Source organism: Furipterus horrens, unplaced genomic scaffold, assembly GCF_987537825.1.
Source record: "Furipterus horrens unplaced genomic scaffold, mFurHor1.1.pri manual_scaffold_10, whole genome shotgun sequence".
Taxonomy (NCBI): domain Eukaryota; kingdom Metazoa; phylum Chordata; class Mammalia; order Chiroptera; family Furipteridae; genus Furipterus; species Furipterus horrens.
Window position 1 is genome coordinate 100,258,508 of NW_028327180.1, and position 18,250 is coordinate 100,276,757.

An 18,250-nucleotide genomic window follows, 5' to 3' on the forward strand; every position below is an offset into this window, starting at 1 on the left:
ACCCTGCATTACTAGCGTTACTGGGGGCTTCTTCAGTTGCCCAGAAGGAGGCGATGACGTTCCACTGAAATTTGCCCACATCAATTTAAGAATTTGCACCCCCCAAAAAAAGAATTTGCCCAGATCAATAATGTCACCTTCTCATACTACCCTTCACGTCATCTGCCAAAGTAAAATAACATGCCTGCCTCCCATAGCTTCAAAACCAAGCATGCCCTTCATAAAAGCCTCGTACTGAGGGACCCGTTTTAAAAGAAAAGCCGGCTTCCTTCAGCCAGGCCCACAGCCACGCCAAACGTCTTAGAACTATGAAGAGGGCAACGCGTGATCCGCACTGAGGAGGAAGGGGCCTCTTCCGGAGGTAGGGCCCTCCAGCCTCTCAGTCACCTGGGCAGGCCTCTGGGCCGCCACGGGTCTCATCCAGAATGAACGAGGCATCTTCACGCTTTTCTCCAGATCCCCTTCCTCCTCCCAACAAACTAAAAGCAAGGTCACCACCTGCGATGCGTCTGAGTGCCAAAAGGCGACATTCACACACCACCAAGGTCAGGTCTGAAAGCTGCGTCCAGGGATTTTACCAGTTTTGTAGCCCAAAGACAAACACATCACCCCCCAAAGGGAGTTGACAGGAAAATAAAGTCATGCTTTGGTATCATATTCACCACATTAAATGATGCAAATGTTCAAAAACGAAGCGGCCAATCCTGACCTTCCAGGACCCTTTTCAGACGGCGTGACAATGCAGGGAGTAAGGAGTAGAGTCATTCAACCCAAACACAGGCGCTCCTGGACTTGGACGGTCACCTCCCGATACACCCATCGTAAGTTACAAATATTGTTAAGTCACTACTGCAGCGAAACAGAGGAAAACACAGGCTGGAAAAAGCGACAGGAAGAATGAGCTATTGAAGTGCAACGGTCTCTTCACGTTCCGTGCTGCGCAGGCCGGCAGCCTCACACCTAACTGCTTCAAGACCTCAGTCCTCATGTGAAGAAAGAAATTATGATTTCCACATGTAAATAACGAAGTTCAGGATTGTTTCTAAAATGACTGTGCTATGCAATCCTTAGGAAAACTCATAACGGCAAAAAAGAAAACACATGAAAACTTAAGAACATTTTTTAAAAATAATTTGTTATTTATTTATTTATTTATTTTTAGAGAGAGGGGAAAGGAGAAAGAGAGGGAGAGAAACATCACTGTGTGGTTGCCTCTCATGTGCCCCCAACTGGGGACCTGACATGCAACCCAGGCATGTGCCCTGACTGGGAATTGAACCAGCGACCCTTGGCTCGCAGGCCGACACTCAATCCACTGAGCCACAGCAGCCAGGCAAACTTAAGAACTTTTAAAACAAGCTTCCCATAGTTTTCATTGCCAAAATGATACAAACTAAAATACATCGTGGTTCCTTTTATAATTCAACCATGAAACTTCATTTATCCAAAATAGCTTATTTCTGTTCAAATTGCCTCAAAAGCAAAAATGTTCATTGAAGGCCTTGTTTTGCAAAGTCATGAAACTTCATGCAGTATGTCTGTCACCCCACGCCCACTCCAGAACGTGCCTCCTGCAGATAGGAACTGGGCACTACCCAACACCAAAGGGAGAAACTGCACCAGGATACATGGGCAATGAGTGATTAATGTGAAGGAGTTATGTGGATTTTTCCCCAAAACTGCTTTTAGAAAACACCTTATTCTAATACAACCACACAAAGAACATTCCAGATTAATTAATTTAGCATTTGAGGCCAAATAGAAAATTCCTGTTTCTTCTTTGGGTTTGGCTGAAAATTTACACACTTGCAATTTATGAAACAAAGTAAATAGAACAGTTCATGAGTCATGGAAAGTTCTACCCCAAAGGAGTAGACTTAATTAAAAAAAGGGGGGGGGTTGGGTGGGGGGAGGAAAGCCTGACAGGAGAACGGCTCCCGTTTCAAACACTGAAGTGAGCCCCCACCGCCCTGCATCAGCCACTGGTCACCCCAAACGCAGGGCCCCCTGCCGGGCCTTGACTGCCGAGCCAGCTTGGGGCCCCTTCAGACAGGGCGAAGATCATGTCGTCACGACGGCTCCGCCTGCGGGACTCCAGGAGCAGCACCCCGGGAAGTCACACGACGCGACCTCCTTCTGTCCCGGGAGGAAGGTGCGCACTGAGCCCCGGCTGAGCCCTACACCTCGTTTCTCGAGCTCTGCTTCCGGCCCCTGATCAGCAACTCCTCCCACGTCAGTAGCAGGAAGGCAGCGTTAGGAAAAAGACAAGGTGAACGAAGCCTGGGTACATAAAGTTAAGACATTTATTATGCTAAAGAACAGATTTTATTTTTCATTTTCCCAAAACACTAAAGCAGCGCACGGCATAGTCACCTAACACACAATACAAACCGACAGACGCCATCGCGATCCTGGAGAGGGTTGTCTTCCTTTGGGACCCCTTAAAAACTGACCCTCTCAAGTTGCCTTTATCAGTTACCGACAAACGACAAAAAGGGAGTGATCTCAGAAAACCCTGCGTGTGCGAGGTGCCTCAGCTCCGGACTCTGGAGTCCCAGGATCACTTCTGTGTTCGGGTGACATGGTTTGAGGGGGTTCATTCTAAAGGTAAGGTCAATATTGCAACTTCCACCGTAAGGCCTCCATTAAAATTGCAGTTCCAGTGGTAGGAAGGGAGGTGAGAAAAGAAACCAAATTTGGCCACAGACCAAAGTCACTGTCTGCACACGGTAACGGCGCACCACCAGCGCAGCTCGGCTGAGGGCACGTGCGGAAGGCTAGCGTCTGCACACACCCGCTTCCGCAGGATGGTCAGGCGCCTGCAGGTGGCACCCAGCACAGCGGCCCTTCCGAAGGGGTGGCGAGGGTCTCTAAGGGGCTCTGTGTTAACTCTTTGTGGTCCAACCTCGTGGGTGTGTAGGGCACATTCGTGTTCTCCTGGAAATGGTCTCCCAGTGCCGAACGTCTTTCAAGGGTCGTTTAACACCTGCTCAAATCAGAAGCTTCCTTCCTCACCAGCCAGCCTTCCAGGGCTGTAAATCCCGCGCCCTTCACGTCTGCCTGGGCTCACAGATGACAGCAGGCCCTTCCTGCTGCGCTGGCCGCACCAGACTTAATGGGAGGAACCGCCCTGAGGGGACTTCCAACACCCATCTGTTGCTCTGGGTCAGCTGGTCCCTAACTGTGGCGCGGTGGCTTTGCGGCCTGAAGAGCCTGCACGGCCAGAGGCGCCAGTGGCGTCTGCAGCGCCCCCGGGGCACTTCGCACACCTGGAAGCACTTCCCTGCGTTCTGCCGTCTGCCCTGAGAGCACGGGCTCTGACCGGCGGGGGGCAACGCGCTCCCTCTCATCATCCAAGAGCAGGTGGGGGGGCGCGGGCAGCGGCGGCGACAGGGCAGGACGCAGGCACGGCAGTTCCGGCCACGGGCCCCTGGTCTCAAGGACAGCAGCACTCGGCTCATCCTCCGAAACTCCCCTCTCTGACCGCGTCGGACGGGATGGCAGTCCTGCGCCCCAAGGCTCTCCTCTGCGGCACTGTCCTCTGTGGCTGGCGGTGGCCCTGAGCCCTCCTCCCAGCCAGTCCCGCACCAGGGCCTCCTCCACACCACAGAGCACCCCAGCGACACCCTGTTCTGCCGGAGCCAAGAACAGACCCCCAGTGTTGCTCTGAGCCACCGTGGAAGGGCAATTTCTTCTCTCTGATTCTTTCCAACACAGAAGCACTCTGGTGCCATCGTGAAGCGAGAGGCTGGCGCCACGCGGATCGCTTTTCATTGCCAACGGTAACGCCCCATGCTGTGAGTTGCCACGCACCCCGACTGCGGGCTTCTCCGCCCAGGAGGGCGCGCCTGGCGGGCGAGGGCTCTCCTGTGTCCGCAGGCTGCACGGGCGCCTGTCCGGGCCCTCGCCCTGCGCTTCTGCGAGGCGGGCGCCCAGAGGCCCTCTCCCGTCCCGCATGCTGTGTTCTCGGCCGCGGGAAGCCCGAAGTCACGCCTGTGCCAGTCGCCGGGAGGTCTTCAATGGATCTCAATGTGCACCTGGAAAAGATAATCAAATTACTTTTTCCAATAAGCTACTTCACGTGGAAAACAAGATAATCAAACTGAAGTGTTACAGTGAGGGGACCCTAGGAGGGGCGCACACAGCTGTGTGCCGACAAACGTGAAGGCCTCCTCCCTGAGCCTCTCGTTCGGAGCCCAACTTCTGGTGGAAAAGAGGATGGCAGCCTGCCAATTAAAGATCCCAACAGAAAGAACCGGGTTTTTCTGACGCAGTTTCCTAAAATGTCTTACAAAGGAGGAAAACATGCCTCGGTTTGTATTTTTCACAGCAGTACAGTTATCTGCACAGGTTCAGTAAACACCTGTCCTCCCTCTAACCAGGGCGTCACTGGACGATTCGATTATGCAACCAAGGCCTTACGTGAGGTGTCCTCTTTGAGAGTGACTCTCCGTGATGAGCCACTCGTGAGGAATCGAGTCGACTTGACTCACGGACCCAGGATTTGCAAAGCCCTCCCAGGAAGCCAGCCTGGGGGGTCCTGGCACACAGGGTCCAGCCCGAGGTGGTCAAGAAGGTCCCTCGCTGGCAGGGCAGGAATCTCAGCAACTTCTGGAGCCTTGATAAGAGAAGACTTCCCGAGTCTATAGGCACTGCTAGCAGAGCTGCGGTGGGGAAAGCTTCCTGGGCTAGGTTCCCCTCTCTCAGGCCAGCAAACAATGGAGGCTTTCCCACGCCCAATCCGAGATTTCACAGAAACTCCCAGGGAGAAGCTGATCTGTGACCTCAGCCGTTGTTCAAGGGCAAACTCTGGGTGCCCGTTGGTGACCACTCCCGCCGCACGCATTAAACCTAAAGCGGCCAGCCTTTTCCTGTGACCGGGAACAACCTTCCTCTGACGTTACTTCGCTCCGAATGGGGACGACGTTAGGAATAACCGTGAAAGGCTCTGAAATGGACCAAACATGATGGGACTGGGCATGCTGCCCGGTGCACGCGGCGGGGCACCTAACCGTCCAGGGCCCTGCGCCTCTGTCTTTGAGCTGCGTTACAACTCTCTAAGTTGTAGGCATCTTAAAAGGAAGGCAAATGATTCCTTATCCAAAGAAACGAGAATTAATTCAGTCTGGAGGGGTGCCCCTGATGACTGCCCCGTGGGTACTGACAGTGTTCCATCTGCCTCACCTCCGCAGACAGAGAAGACCCACGGGCGGGCGAGCAGGGGAGCAGCCCCCCCGCCCCCGCCCCCCCAGCACACAGAGAGGGGGCGCAGCCGGCCCTGGGGGTGGAGCGCCGGAGGCAGGAGCCTGCTGTTCCCCGTAACCTGCCCTGTGGAGCTCGGAGACCCTCTGAGCGGCAGGGCTGCCCAGGAGCCTGAAACCTGCCAGAGCCGCAGAGCGCGCAGGGGAGAAGACAAAGCAGGGAGTCTCGTGGAGGCCGGAGCAGAAGGCCCGGGGGAAGGAAGGATGGAGCCAGCCGGGCGAGGACGAGGAGGCACGGCGCCGGCACCCACCGGGAGCCCGGGCCTCGCTCGGCAGGGCGCAGAGAGACGCGGAAGTCCCTGCGGGGACCCGTGGCCGGCTCTGCGCTCGGACCTGGACCGGCAGCAGCACCGCGGCGGGGCGGGGGCGGGGTCGCGGCAGGCCCACCGGGAGGCTGTCCCCGCGGTGCCGCTGAAGCACAAGGGGCTACAGGAGCCAAGATGAGGGGAGAGTAGTTTTCAAGTGGGTGACAACCAGGGGCAGAGGAGGGGGAACTGACCCGCAGACCCTCCAGCTTTCGGTTCTGGGCAATGACGGTGTCCTTAACCGAAAACGGGGAGGGGTTCGCACGGGGACCTCGAGGGAGAGGTCAGAGCGGAGGCTTACAGGCAGCCGTGGCTCCGGAGGGAGGCGTGACGGCGGCCCTGGGGCAACACGCACGGGGAACAGAGGCCAGGATCCCCGAGACCTGCAGACCAGACGGGCGAGGGGCCCGCCGCGGCCCCGGGGAGGAGGACGCCCTCTGCGCCGAGGGCTTCAAGCAGAGTCGGCCCGGTGTCTCCTGCACGAACAGCTTAGTGGGCTCCAGGCAAACCTCAGAACAACTACCCACAACCGTCCGGCCCCGCCGTCGTTAAATGGGGTGCCCCCACTTCACGGAGCACGGGAGAAGATATTAGGGCACCTTTGAGTACTCCTGCCTTACCCCTCTTTTAACTTTTTGTCTTTCCTTACAAAAGGATTTATTTATTTACTCATTTATTTATTTATAGGGAGAAGGGGAAGGGAAGGGAAGGAGAAAGAGAGGGAGAGAAACATCGGTGTGCAATGGAAACATCGATCACTTGCCTCTCGCACGCCCCCAACTGGGGACCTGGCCTGCAACCCAGGCGTGTGCCATGACCGGGATTCAAACCTGTGACCTTTCAGTCCGCAGGCTGGTGCTCAACCCACTGAGTCACATCAGCCAGGGCTTAACTTTTTTGATGTTTTATAATATATACATATTTTGGTAGAACTAAATATATAATTTATAAATAAGTGTATATATGTGCATGTGTGTACACAGGCATGTATATACATGCCTATATCTGTGAGGCGTGTTCAAAACTTTTACTAGTAGTGTGACCATTACTATATATAACAACTGAAAAGTATGTCTGAACAGTATAAAGCAACATACAAACATAAGGTGCAATCTTTTTTTAACCGAGATATGCCCTGGCTGGTGCGGCTCAGTGGGCTGAGCACCGGCCTGCAAACCAAAGGGTTGCTGGATTGATTCCCAGTCAGGGCACTGGCCTGGGTTGTGGGCCGGGTCCCCAGTCGGGGGGGCATGAGAGGCGACCACACAGTGATGTTTCTCTCCCTCTCCTTCTCTCTCCTTTCCCCTCTCTCTACAAATAAATAAGTAAAATGTTTTTTTTTAATTGAGATATAAATGACAAAACAGTATGTTAGCTTCAGGTGCACAACATTCAGTCTATACATTGCAAACGATCACCCCAAGTCAACATGCATCACCACAGTTATTTTTTCTTCTTGTGATGGGACCTTTTAAGAGGTGCAATTCTTATAACTGTGAATTCTGACTACAATTCAAATCGATACTTTCAAAATTTACCAAACCCAACATAATTAACTCCTCTTGACAGTCTCTCTCTCACATTAATACCCCACCCAGATCATGTCAAACCTATTTATTTTACTAATTTGAAATTACTAAAAATGAACATTTTCCTGAAATGGAAGCATTCCCAAATATACTTTTAATACACATTAATATAGGTTTAAAAACTTATTAAGAAAAACAGGTCATTTAATATGGGCCAACTCTCAGGAAAATTAGTCTCTAACCACCTTTATTAAGTCCTGCACAAGGACTCAGTACTGTTCAGAAGGATAAAGTATTGCAGAACTGAGTTAAAATATTTTAAATAAGGCAACGTTAATGTAATCACGTCTTTAACAATAATGGGATAGATGTGCTGCGTAGTACCTCCTGGTCCTAGTTGACCAGCGCAAACTTCCGGGCAGGAAGAACAGTCTGGCTGTCAGACCGCCGCACGCACGCCTCACACGCTGGGGGCCTGAGACCCTTCCGTACAGCCTGTCGTCAGGCCGCTGCAGGGCACGCACGCCGGCACGCGGTGCTGCACCACGGCGGTACACGCGATCACGGCGTGGACTGTCCTGGGCCCCGGCCCCACCTGACGCCCACGTGCAGTCCACAAAACAAGCACGTAAACCACAGCACACAAACCTGTCCCAACACAGAGGTCACCAGGTGGAGGAAAGAGTCTATTTTGAAGTTCAAGACCGTATGACTCAGGAAACAAAGTTCAGGACTGGGAAGATTCCTGAACTAATGACCTCACCACCACCTCCCCACCCCCCCAAAATATGGCAAAGGTTGGAAATGGAACCAGTGGGGCCAGAGGGGGTGATATGCACAGAAAACAAGCCTGTCTGGGTGTGTCCGGACCTCCCGTGCTGACCGGGGAAGTCACCTTCCCCAGAAATCCCTGCCTGCCAGAGAGGCGCTGTGTGACAATAGGCCTGACCCACTTAGCCAGCTGCTGCCCTCCTGGACTGCTGTCACCTTCCCTAACCTGAGCTATTAATGGCCCCAGGGACCTGACGGTCTGCATACCACTGCTCTGTAAACTAAAAATATCCTGGCCTCGATGATTCCCAAAGGGGGCTGGGAGGAGGCACATCCATGCGCACAGGGGTGCGCAGCCAGGTGGGATGACAAGGGGCTTGGAGCGGGGTCCTGCTGAAGGATGGCTCCCAAACACATACTGCAAGGCCATGCAGCCCTCCCCCAGCTTTCAGACGGGAACCCCCTTGTGCTCATGACTCAAATGATCAGACGGAGGAAGTGGCTGAAACTCATTCCTCAGCTGCTGCCCAGCGTGGGGGAGAAGCAGGCAGGACTCAGTTCTCTCTGCAGTAAGCTGAATCATGACCTCAGGTAACAGCACGAGCACCAACTTCTGCTGCCAGTCATTCAGCGCATCCCCATCACACCTGCCCCGAAGGAGCCAGCTCCTTCCACCACCTGGGTCCACAGGTGCATTTGCTCACACATTGCCGGGGGGGTGGGGGGTGGCTGGGTCACTGCTGGGGACTTCAGGCAATCCTCTTTCCTCAAAATGCTGAGGACTCCATGTGTGAAAGCACCCAGCATCTTTTCTGACCAGCATCCAGTGGGTATCCAATACCCATCATCATCCTCACGATCAGCATCGAGTGTTTGGGGCAATGAATGACAAAAGGGTTCTGTAAAGCAGAGGACAGAGAAGCAACCGCTGATGACATGGGAGGGGCCCTATTTTCCTGGGTTTACTGGCCGTCTATATTATATCTCCTCCGGAGAAATGGCTTTCAAGTCCTTTGCCAACTTTTGAATGAAGCTGTTTTTATTGTTGCTGAGTTGTAAGATTTCTTTATGTTCCTGGATAGTAATCCTTACCAGGTATATGATTTGCAAATACCATCTCCCGTTCTGTGAAGTTGTCTTTTTCACTCTCTTGATAGTGTCCTTTAATGCCCGAAACGTTTTAATTTTGATGGATGTCTAAATTACCTACTTCTTCGTTGCCTGTGCTTTTGGCAAGAAATCAACACCAAATTCAATATCATGATTTTCCCTTATGTTTTCCTAAGAGTTTTATAGTTTTGGTTCTTAAGTTTAGGTCTTTGATCCAATTTGAGTTAATTTTTAAATATGGTGTAAGGTTAGGTCTGCCTTCGTTCTTTCGCATGTGAAAGCAATTCGTTTTTAGCTACCAGGCGGTGCTGTGGTCTAAATGCTTGTGTGCCCTCCAAAATTCATACACTGAGTCCTCGGAGACGAAGGCGTTAGAAGGTGAGGCTCCCGGGGGCGCTGACGTCATGAGGGTGAAGCCCTCAAGAGTGGAATTAGGCCTTGTGTAAAAGAGATCCGAGCCCCTCCCACCACCTACAGACACCATGAGAAGGTGTCAGCTGGGAACCGGGGTATCAGGAGACCTCGACCAGGCCTGCGCCTTAAGCTGCACTTCTCAGCCTCTAGGACCGTGAGAAATAAGTGTTTGCTTATAAGTTCCCAGCCCGTGGAGGTGAAGGAACATTGCGTCTTCGCCACAGATCATTTGGGAAGCAAGACCCAAGCTCCCTCCTGAGTCAGGGCTGCTCCCTGGTCCTGGAACGCGCCCTCCCACCCCGAGGCGCTGACAAGCATGTTTATGATTTTTTTATTAATGGAACAATACTAATAGATGGTTTTTTAAACTTGCTCTTCTTTACGCATGCTGGATACCTCTTAACATGAGTACAGGTAGATCTAACTCTGCTTGCACCTGTAAGGCTAAAACTTGAGTCAAGGAAAGCACAGCTTGCCTAGAAGGTCTTCTCTGTGCCAAGTGAAATACTCTTCTAACCTAGACATCTCGGAGGCTGGAGCCCTCACCTCCTTTTTTCGCTCAAAAGCCATCTAATGGATGGGGCCCGCTCTGACTGCTCTATGTATTCAGTAGGCAACCAGCTTCCCCGCCCCCACCTGCCTTCCTGAAGTCTGTACCTGACTGGAATGGATGAAAGTAGTTTTCAAGTGACAGGTGAACTCCGGCCCATGTGGAGCTATGGATTTATAAAGCCCTTCAGAAAGGGACCAAGAAAGGGCAGCGAGGGACAGAACGAGGAGAGGGAGGGGCCGAAGGCAGGTCCCCAGGCCCGGCCGGCACAAGGCAGTGCAGGGTCCTCACAGGAGACAAGGACACCTGACAGCCCAGTCTGACACGTCTGCTTTTCCCCAGCTGCTCTTCTCCAGTCCTTCCCTCCCGATAGTTACACAAACCTGGGCGAGCCGGGGCCGACACCCGACTCTCCCCACGGGCCACAGAGCCGAGAGGGCGCAGGCGGGCTGGGAAACCACAACAGGCTCTCAGCACAGCCCGCTGCCCTGCTTCGCCCGCACTCAGTGGCCGGTGTGGATCCGCGTTCTTTTACTGCCACGTATTTCGGACTCTGTACAAATAAGCGGGACGTTAACGGCTCTACATTAAGGCGTGCTTACAAACAATATTTTAAAGTCATAGCCTTTCTCAGTTTACAAAGCCCTTTGCATCTATTTCCTCACTCCCTCATCTCTCACAGTAGATATCAACCTCCTTAAAATGTCTTGCTGCCCTACAGATGACCTGGGGGGTCCTACGTCAACATGTGGGAAATGGGGTCCTATCTCCCAGCACCCTGCAATGGGAAGGACGGGGACAGAATGTTCTGGGTAACGGAAGGGGGAGAACTGGGGCTGCCCCTTTACTCAGGTTCTCTTTTCTGCTGCACTTCCCTTTACCAGAGGCCAGAATAATTAAACCCTCAAATCAGGTACCCTAGTGATTTCCACCAATGAACAGAAATGCTAACCCTGCAGGGGAACTTAAAGTAGCAGGTGTAAGTAGTACAGTAAACGAGAGACAGCCCGCTCCCACCCAGGGCCCCTCAGCACGGGAAACGGCCGCTGCTGCACCTGATCGGACCCAACGCCACACCTGAAATCCACATGCAGTTCTTCGCCCTTCCCCAAGGCCCCTGGAGACAGCCTTGCCCGTGCCCCACCCCCACTCACCCTGACCAGACCACAGAAGCCCACGTCAGACTCCTAGATCACTCGGCTCCCGTGAGTCACCAACGCTGTGCTGCACCTGGATGACCCCATGGCCCCAAGTGCACTGCGTCGCCTCCCCCGGCTGCTGGGACAGGTGCACCCGCTCTCCTGACCGCCCACACCAGTTACACAGCCAGCTCCCCGCCTCCAAGACGCACGTCCCCTCCAGCGCCAGCGTAGACAACTGGTTACGGAGTTTGTAACTGACTAATCTTTGCAGAGATCATCCCGCTGCCCTGCCAACGTGAGAGACTTGGAACCCTTCACTCCTTACACACGTGAAACAGACTGGCCCTCAGCACCCTCACAACGCAGGGCAGGTGCGAGGTCACGTCGGTACAGTGATCACAAAGGTCCTCCGCTCTGAGATGAGAACGTGCCAGCACTCAAAAGAGCCGGGAAAGAGCACTGGAGGTGGAAAAACCCACACGTGCAAACGTCCAGGGGCAAGAGGGGCTCGCTGCGTGCAGACAGCAGACAGAAAACGGTGCGGAAGGACAGAAAAACAAGCAACGAGCTGGGGGAGCGTGTGGGAAGATGAACAGAGGTCAGACCTGCAGGGTGAGACAGGTGAACTGCACCCTGGGCGCAGGGGGAAGTGGATTTTGTTTTTCTGGGAAGAATGACATGCTCTTCTGCCCAGTGGCTCCTGCCATGGCCCAGGTGAGTGGTGAGTACGGAAGCCTGGACTAGGAGGTGGTCACAAGGATGGTAAAGTGCACATACGAGGAAGGTGACTTTTTTTTAATGGTACAAAACTAACTTTCAACATGACGTTCTAAGTTTTCTTTTACAGTCATTCACGTAATTCTTTAAATGACTTCAAATTATGAATATAACTCTAGAACAAGAGTTTCCAAAGTGCAAGCTTGGGGGTCAGATATAGCCTGCAGACACATTTTGTTCGGCCCACAAAGCTTTTTTCTTTAAGGTTTTATTTATTTTTATAGAAAGAGGAAAAGGAGGAAGAAAGAGGGAGAGAAACATCAGTGTGCAAGAAACATATCAATTGGTTGCCAGCTGGGGACCTGGCCTGCATCCCAGGCACGTGCCCTGACTGGGGATCAAACCAGAGACCTTCCGATTCACAGGCCGGCGCTCAGTCCACTGAGCCACACCAGCCACGGCCAAAGTTGTTTGTATTTTTCTAAATTTATTAATTTGATATCTAAGAGCAGGATTCCCAATTTCTCTTGGAAAGCACTCTATCTGGCAAACAACGGGAAGCTAGTGGCAACTGGCTGGAGCACCGGCCTTCTGGTACCCCAGTCCCCACACCCTGCACACTTGACTCCTTCATACCACCTCCTGGAAAGATACCTCCTTGAGGTTTCTACTCTTCTAGTCGGCTAGAGCCTCAGGATGCCACAAACCACTGCTCACATAAAAGCATCTCGATTCGGACCTTGAAATGGAGAGGCAGGGTCATCTCCTTTCACCTTAACACAATTCTGATCAATAGCTGGTTTCATGGCCTGCCATCACAAGTGACAGGCACCCAAAAACCTGAAGGACCAGACGCAAGGACAATTCCATGCTGATGCAACCAAACCAGAAGGAGGGGAGAAGAGGACAGCCGCCCGGGGCTCAGCACCGCCTGGTCCTAGGCTCAGGCTTCCTCACGTCGCACACCAGGGAGAAACACGGGTGGGGTCAGACTGCACACTCCCGGAGGACTGGGGCCTGTCCTCCCCCATGACAGCCTGTGCCCAGCTCCCAGAGGCCACGCCAGGACAGGTAAACAGCATCCAATGGTCACCTATGACAATGACACACTTGGAAAGAATAATTCTCAATCTGAAGACTTTCCATTCCACTACAAAAAGGCATCTGTAATTCAAAGGATGTAGAAACGTCAGTCATTCAAAGCAAGGGGATCTCCAGGATGCGGGGGGAGGAGGGGTGTCCACGATTTCACATCTGACCTGTTTCTGGCCTCTGGGCCTCTTCCACCGCTTCTTCCCTCATCGTCCCCACCCCACTTCCACCGCGGCCAGGACAAATAAGACACATGGCTCAGAGCATTAGTTAACATTCGTTAATCCACTCTAAGTCTCCAGGATAGCATCTTTCGAAGCTGCGTGAAGTTTGGGAACTAGAGAAGCCAAGCACGAAGCCACCCCGCCCCCAAGCCCAGTTTGTGATTTCCTGGGCAACATGTCCCCCTGGGGGACAGGGCCTTTCCAGCCCGTGCCAGCGCTAACCACCCTCTCGGCGCGCGCGCGCCCCAGCAGCGGGTCCTTAGCCCAGGGAAGCCGAGGCGAGCTGCCCACCCCGCCCCTCCTCCCCGGCCTTGTTTGCGGAACGGGGAAAACAATGACCTCCGCGGGCTTTTCTCCCGTGGGGTTCCAAATGCGCGGTGCGGGGCCCGCACTCAGCAGCCAGCTCCGCAGCTCGTGACAGCATCGTCAGCGCCCCGGCCGCGGGGGGCCGGGCCGGCTGGGCAGACCCGCGCTCGGGGCGGGTGCGGGGCGCGGCTCACCCACCTGCAGGCGGACGTTGAGCATCATGGAAGCCACGATGTACAGGTAGGGGAAGTTGATGCGCAGCCGCCAGGCCAGGTCGAAGAAGATGAGCAGCGTGCGGGTCAGCCCCTTGCAGAAGACCCCATAGGAGCGGGCGGCGGCTGAGCGCGAGAGCCGGACGGCCAGGCCCGACAGAGCCGCCGCCATATAGACCCGCGCCCGCCGCCCGCCCGCCGCGCACCGACCGACCGCGGACCCGAGCCGCCCGGTGCTCCGAAGCCCGCCCGCCCGCTCTCTTATAGGCCCCGCAGCGCCCCCGGGCCTCCGCCCCGGCCGCTGGCCCGCGCCCGAAGCGCAGAGGGAGCGAAGGAGGCGGCGGCGAGGGCGGCGGGCGGGCGGGCCGCGGGGAGGGGAGCCTGCGCGTCACGCCGTGGGAAGCGCCTCCCGGAGACGCCGCCCCCTGCGGGCCCTGCCGCCCGCCTGACGTCACAATGCCCGCGCCGCGCCGCGCCGCGACTGCGTGGCCCGGCCCCGCCCCCAGGCCGCGCCCCGGCCCGCCCTCGTCACCTTCCCGCAGGTGAGACGCGCATGCGTGGGCGGCGGCTGGGCCAGGGCGGCTGATGCGCTGTCTACGCGCGCCCCCTAATGGTGAGAAAAGAACCAAGCCCGGAGGGCGGCGGGGACCCGCGACTTGCAGTGGCCCGGGCGCGCAGCCCTGGGAATTCATTCAATGCCGTGTACGCTTCAAAAATTATCAGAATAGTAAACTTTACGTCATCTGTGCCTTACCACGATTATAAAAAGCAAACAAAGGGAGGCTTCGTGGGAGCCACGGACACAACCTTCGCCCTCTGGAATTGCTCGTGGTCCCGGCCATGCTCGTTCACTGTCCACTCATATGCACTTTAACCTTTTAATAATCATGGTATTCATGAAAGCCCCTGATGTGAAAAGTAAAAATATGGACACTTCCGACACTTCTGGTGTTCTGGGTCTTTGGGGAGGGTTTCAGCGTGAGTTTTTACCTTCCTACGTAAGCGTGGGGTTTTGTACCAAAGGTTTGCCTGGCGGGAAGGCAGGCATCTTTCTTGCAGATTCAGACGAAGTGTTTCACGTCATTACTTTGCCCACCGAGGAGGAAGGGTGCGCATATGGTGCCTGCGGGACAGAAGGGTTTCGCTGACGAAATGGAAAGCAAGTCTTCAGACCTTTAAGAAAGCAAGAGTAGAAAGCAACGGCGTGGAAATGGTTTTAAATGTTAAAATCCTTTGCCACAAAACAGATTTGAATGATGACTTTTAAAAATTATTTTAAGATTCTTTACCTTAGCCCTGGCTGGTGTGGCTCAGTGGATTGAGCGCTGTCCTGCAAACCAAAGGGTCGCCGGTTCGATTCCCAGCCAGGGCACAGGCCTGGGTTATAGACCAGGTGCCCAGTTGGGGGCGCATGAGAGGCAACCGCACATTAATGTGTCTCTCCCTCTCTTTCTCCCTCCCTTTCCCTCTCTCTAAGAATAAGTAAATAAAATCTTAAAATATATAAATAAAATTCTCTACCCTAAAATCATTTTTTAGAAATCTTCATTTTATTCATCTATCATAGGAAGATATAAATCACAGAGGACATTTTTAGTACTGTCATTATGACATTTTTTCTTTAAATGTCTGTTGTATAAAAGAATTGTGATCTTTGATGCTCAATCATCCTGTATTTATTATCCATTGTGTTTCAGGCCAACACCATTTTAAATAAATATCTCAGGGTTTTTAGCTTTGGGCTACTTTTATTATTATTATTGAAGTAATATTTTTCAAAGTATTTGCATAAACCTTTAGTTTCCCTTATTTTTTAGCATTATATTTTGTCACATGTATGGTTGACATGGAAAAGCTCACTTCCCTTTTTTGGAAGCTATTTTTGCCTCTCGGGGCCCAGTGGATGCTTTCTTTGAGGACTGCAGAGCGCATGCTGCTGGAGTATTTACCGTTTTTTCAAGCTACCCTTCCCAAAAAGCAAAGTGAACACTTACTTATACTGTATTTAGGAAAATAATTGAAGTACTTTAAAGGCTAGAGTCTTCAAAGTAAAATTTGCCCAAATCGATCTAACAGTGTGTAAACAGGTTTGGAGAACAGCTAAATTTATGCTTCGGTCTGTAAAGATTTTCAGTGCTGGAAAATTGGCAGTCCTGTTTGTCAGAAAGACCAGATGGCTGTGGTGGTGTGAGGTGTGTGTGTGTGTGTGTGTGTGTGTGTGTGTGTGTGTGTGTGTGTGTGTGTGTGTGTGTGTGTGTGTGTGTGTCTTCTCTGGCTACTCATTCCTCCATCTCTAAATGCTGTTGAGGCCATGAGGCATTTTTAACACACCATTTAAGTGCCATAAACAACGGCAAACAAAATTACCGCGAAACCAAACTGAGCAAGGTTCTCTTTGCTCAAAACCGAGGCAAAAGGACGCTCAGGCAAGTAGGAAATTTTATTAACCATTGATCAACAGGATCCAGGTTATTTGCCTGTAGTTGTCCCTCCTGCCATCAGAGCGACAACATAAATAAGTAGATAGGTAGATAGTAAAGTATTTTTTTCTTTTCGGAGTAACCTGATAAGAAAAGCACAGGGAAGCCAGGTTCCAGGTTCAGCAACTTCTCAGCGCCCATGATGTGGTTCTGTAAAATGAGGATAAGGACCCCCCATCCTATAGTTTTTGTGCGAAATAAATGGGAGCAGGTGTGCACAGCATCCAGTGCAGTCCCAGGTGGGCAGAGGGCACCCAGGAAGGAGTCGCTGTTTTACTGCTCAGAGTCCTCAGTCCTTAACAAGATCAGTGGATCCATTAATACTCATTATCATGAATCATGTTTCACTGTGGACCCCAAGCAGCCCTTCATGAATTAGTGAATCTAAGCAATGATCCTTGATGACTGTTAACATCACGAAAAGGAACACCTGGCAGGTGCATGGAACTCCTGATGAAATATAATTGGAAAAAAAATTGAACTTGAATCTATCAGGCCTCTAGATCCGATTACCAGAGGAACATATTGAACATCCGCAATGATGCAGCCAGCAAAATCAAGGTTGAGACAGTAAACAAACAAAAAAAAAAAACACCTACCTAAAGAGAGTGAAAAGGAACCCATAAATGAACAGAGACTGGAGACCTTTATCCACCAAATCCAATGCCAGGATGTAATTTCAAAAAAAGTCAACTGTGAAAAAAGGAGGTTGGAAATGAGTCATTCTACACGGCTCTTTGCTCATTAGCGTTGTTTTGCATGCCTCTAAAGTTCGCAGTCGTTTATTACCCGGCAATAGATCAAGGTTTAAAAAGATACCAGAATCCCTGCCAAGGCTGGACCGTCCAGGGCTCAGACCTTTCAGCAGTGAGGTTCTGAGCAGAGAAACTAATCTGGATGCTGGCCAGAGGCAGGGCGTGTTGGAAAGGGTAGTGAAAGCGGGGAGTGAGGAATGGCAGCTCCAGGCTGTGACTGTGGAAACGTGTCCACAGGCACCCTTTCTGTGCTGGCGGCATCAGAGGGTTGTCATTTACAATCTTTTCAACCTCTTTTCTCCTCCTTCTCCTCGTTATTACACAGTGTCTACGGCGAGTTGGTGCCGGTTAGACCTCCGTTAGGCCCCCAGGTGGCAAACTTTGAGATGGGGCTGAAGGCAGGGGTCCGGGGCTTGGAGCCACGGGAGCACCTGGGCCTGAATCTGTGCTTCTCTCCTGAGGACGGGTGCGCGCGCGCGCGTTCTTGGTTTCGTGTGAGGCTGGGACGGCTACATTATGATGGGTAGGAACACTTACAAATATTAAAGCCGAGCTCTCCCGCCCGGGGCCACTCCCGCACCTTTCCCTTCTCCCTCTTCTTCCCCCTGCAGGCGTGCCTCTCTTACACTCTAAGGGGCCCCAGAGACTTGCAGCCAGGGGAGCAGCGGGCAGTGGCGGCTCGTCCCGGGCCGACCCCCAGCACCTGTCTCCAAGGCCCCCTTTTCCCTGACTGCCCAGTGAGCCAAAGCAGCCCTGCATAGGCCCACCCAGGCCCGCCCACTCCTGCTGCTTCTTCTGTCCTAAGCTCTTCCTTGTTTCACTGTCCCCAGCTTTAATAAACATGCTCGCAAAATCAAATTAATTAGTTAATTAACCCTAGGAAATAGAAATATTAAATGTGTGAAAATGTGTGTGCGTGTGAGTACCAGGCAGGTGGATGGCATGGGGTGGGTGTGGCAGGGTCATGGTCCTCTGGGGTCTCTTCTTCTCTTAGGGGTAACAGAATTTTCAGCAGGGCTTATATTTCCCAAACTGCATGGCAGCTTTATGCTCATGTGACTAAGTTCTGGCCAGTGGAATGCAAGAACGGGGGCTCTTCCCAGAATCACCCTGAAAAGACTCCTGGGCACATGCTCTTGGCATCCTTTTGAATCTCTCTCCATCCTGTGCTTGGAACTGGGATGTGCTGGAGCTCCGTCTGGGTCCATGAAGAAGGACCTGGGCCCCGAGACGTCACATCCAAGGTTACACCGGCCTGGATTACTTACCTCCGGGTTTGTACACACGAGAGAAATGAGTGGGTCTTGTCTAAGCCGTTGTCACTTTAGGTCTCTGGCATTTGCACTAATCCTAATGACTACAGCAGGTGTCTTCTGACTTGA

General features: G+C 52.7%; 2 protein-coding genes across 2 annotated transcripts; both read right to left on the minus strand.

Moving 5' to 3' along the window:
• Positions 1-3,177: 3,177 nt before the first annotated feature.
• FAM220A (family with sequence similarity 220 member A) lies at positions 3,178-16,800 on the minus strand. The gene is made up of 3 exons (XM_090290270.1): positions 16,713-16,800; positions 14,624-14,806; positions 3,178-4,037 (listed from the first exon to the last, which is right to left on the minus strand). The coding sequence occupies exon 3, from the start codon at positions 3,955-3,957 to the stop codon at positions 3,178-3,180; it is 780 nt and encodes a 259-aa protein (XP_090146396.1). The 5' UTR covers positions 3,958-4,037; positions 14,624-14,806; positions 16,713-16,800.
• SMIM10L3 (small integral membrane protein 10 like 3) lies at positions 3,957-13,992 on the minus strand. The gene is made up of 2 exons (XM_090289885.1): positions 13,620-13,992; positions 3,957-4,037 (listed from the first exon to the last, which is right to left on the minus strand). Exons 1-2 carry the CDS (start codon positions 13,803-13,805, stop codon positions 4,017-4,019), a joined length of 207 nt encoding a protein of 68 aa, XP_090146011.1. The 5' UTR covers positions 13,806-13,992; the 3' UTR covers positions 3,957-4,016.
• Positions 16,801-18,250: the final 1,450 nt, after the last annotated feature.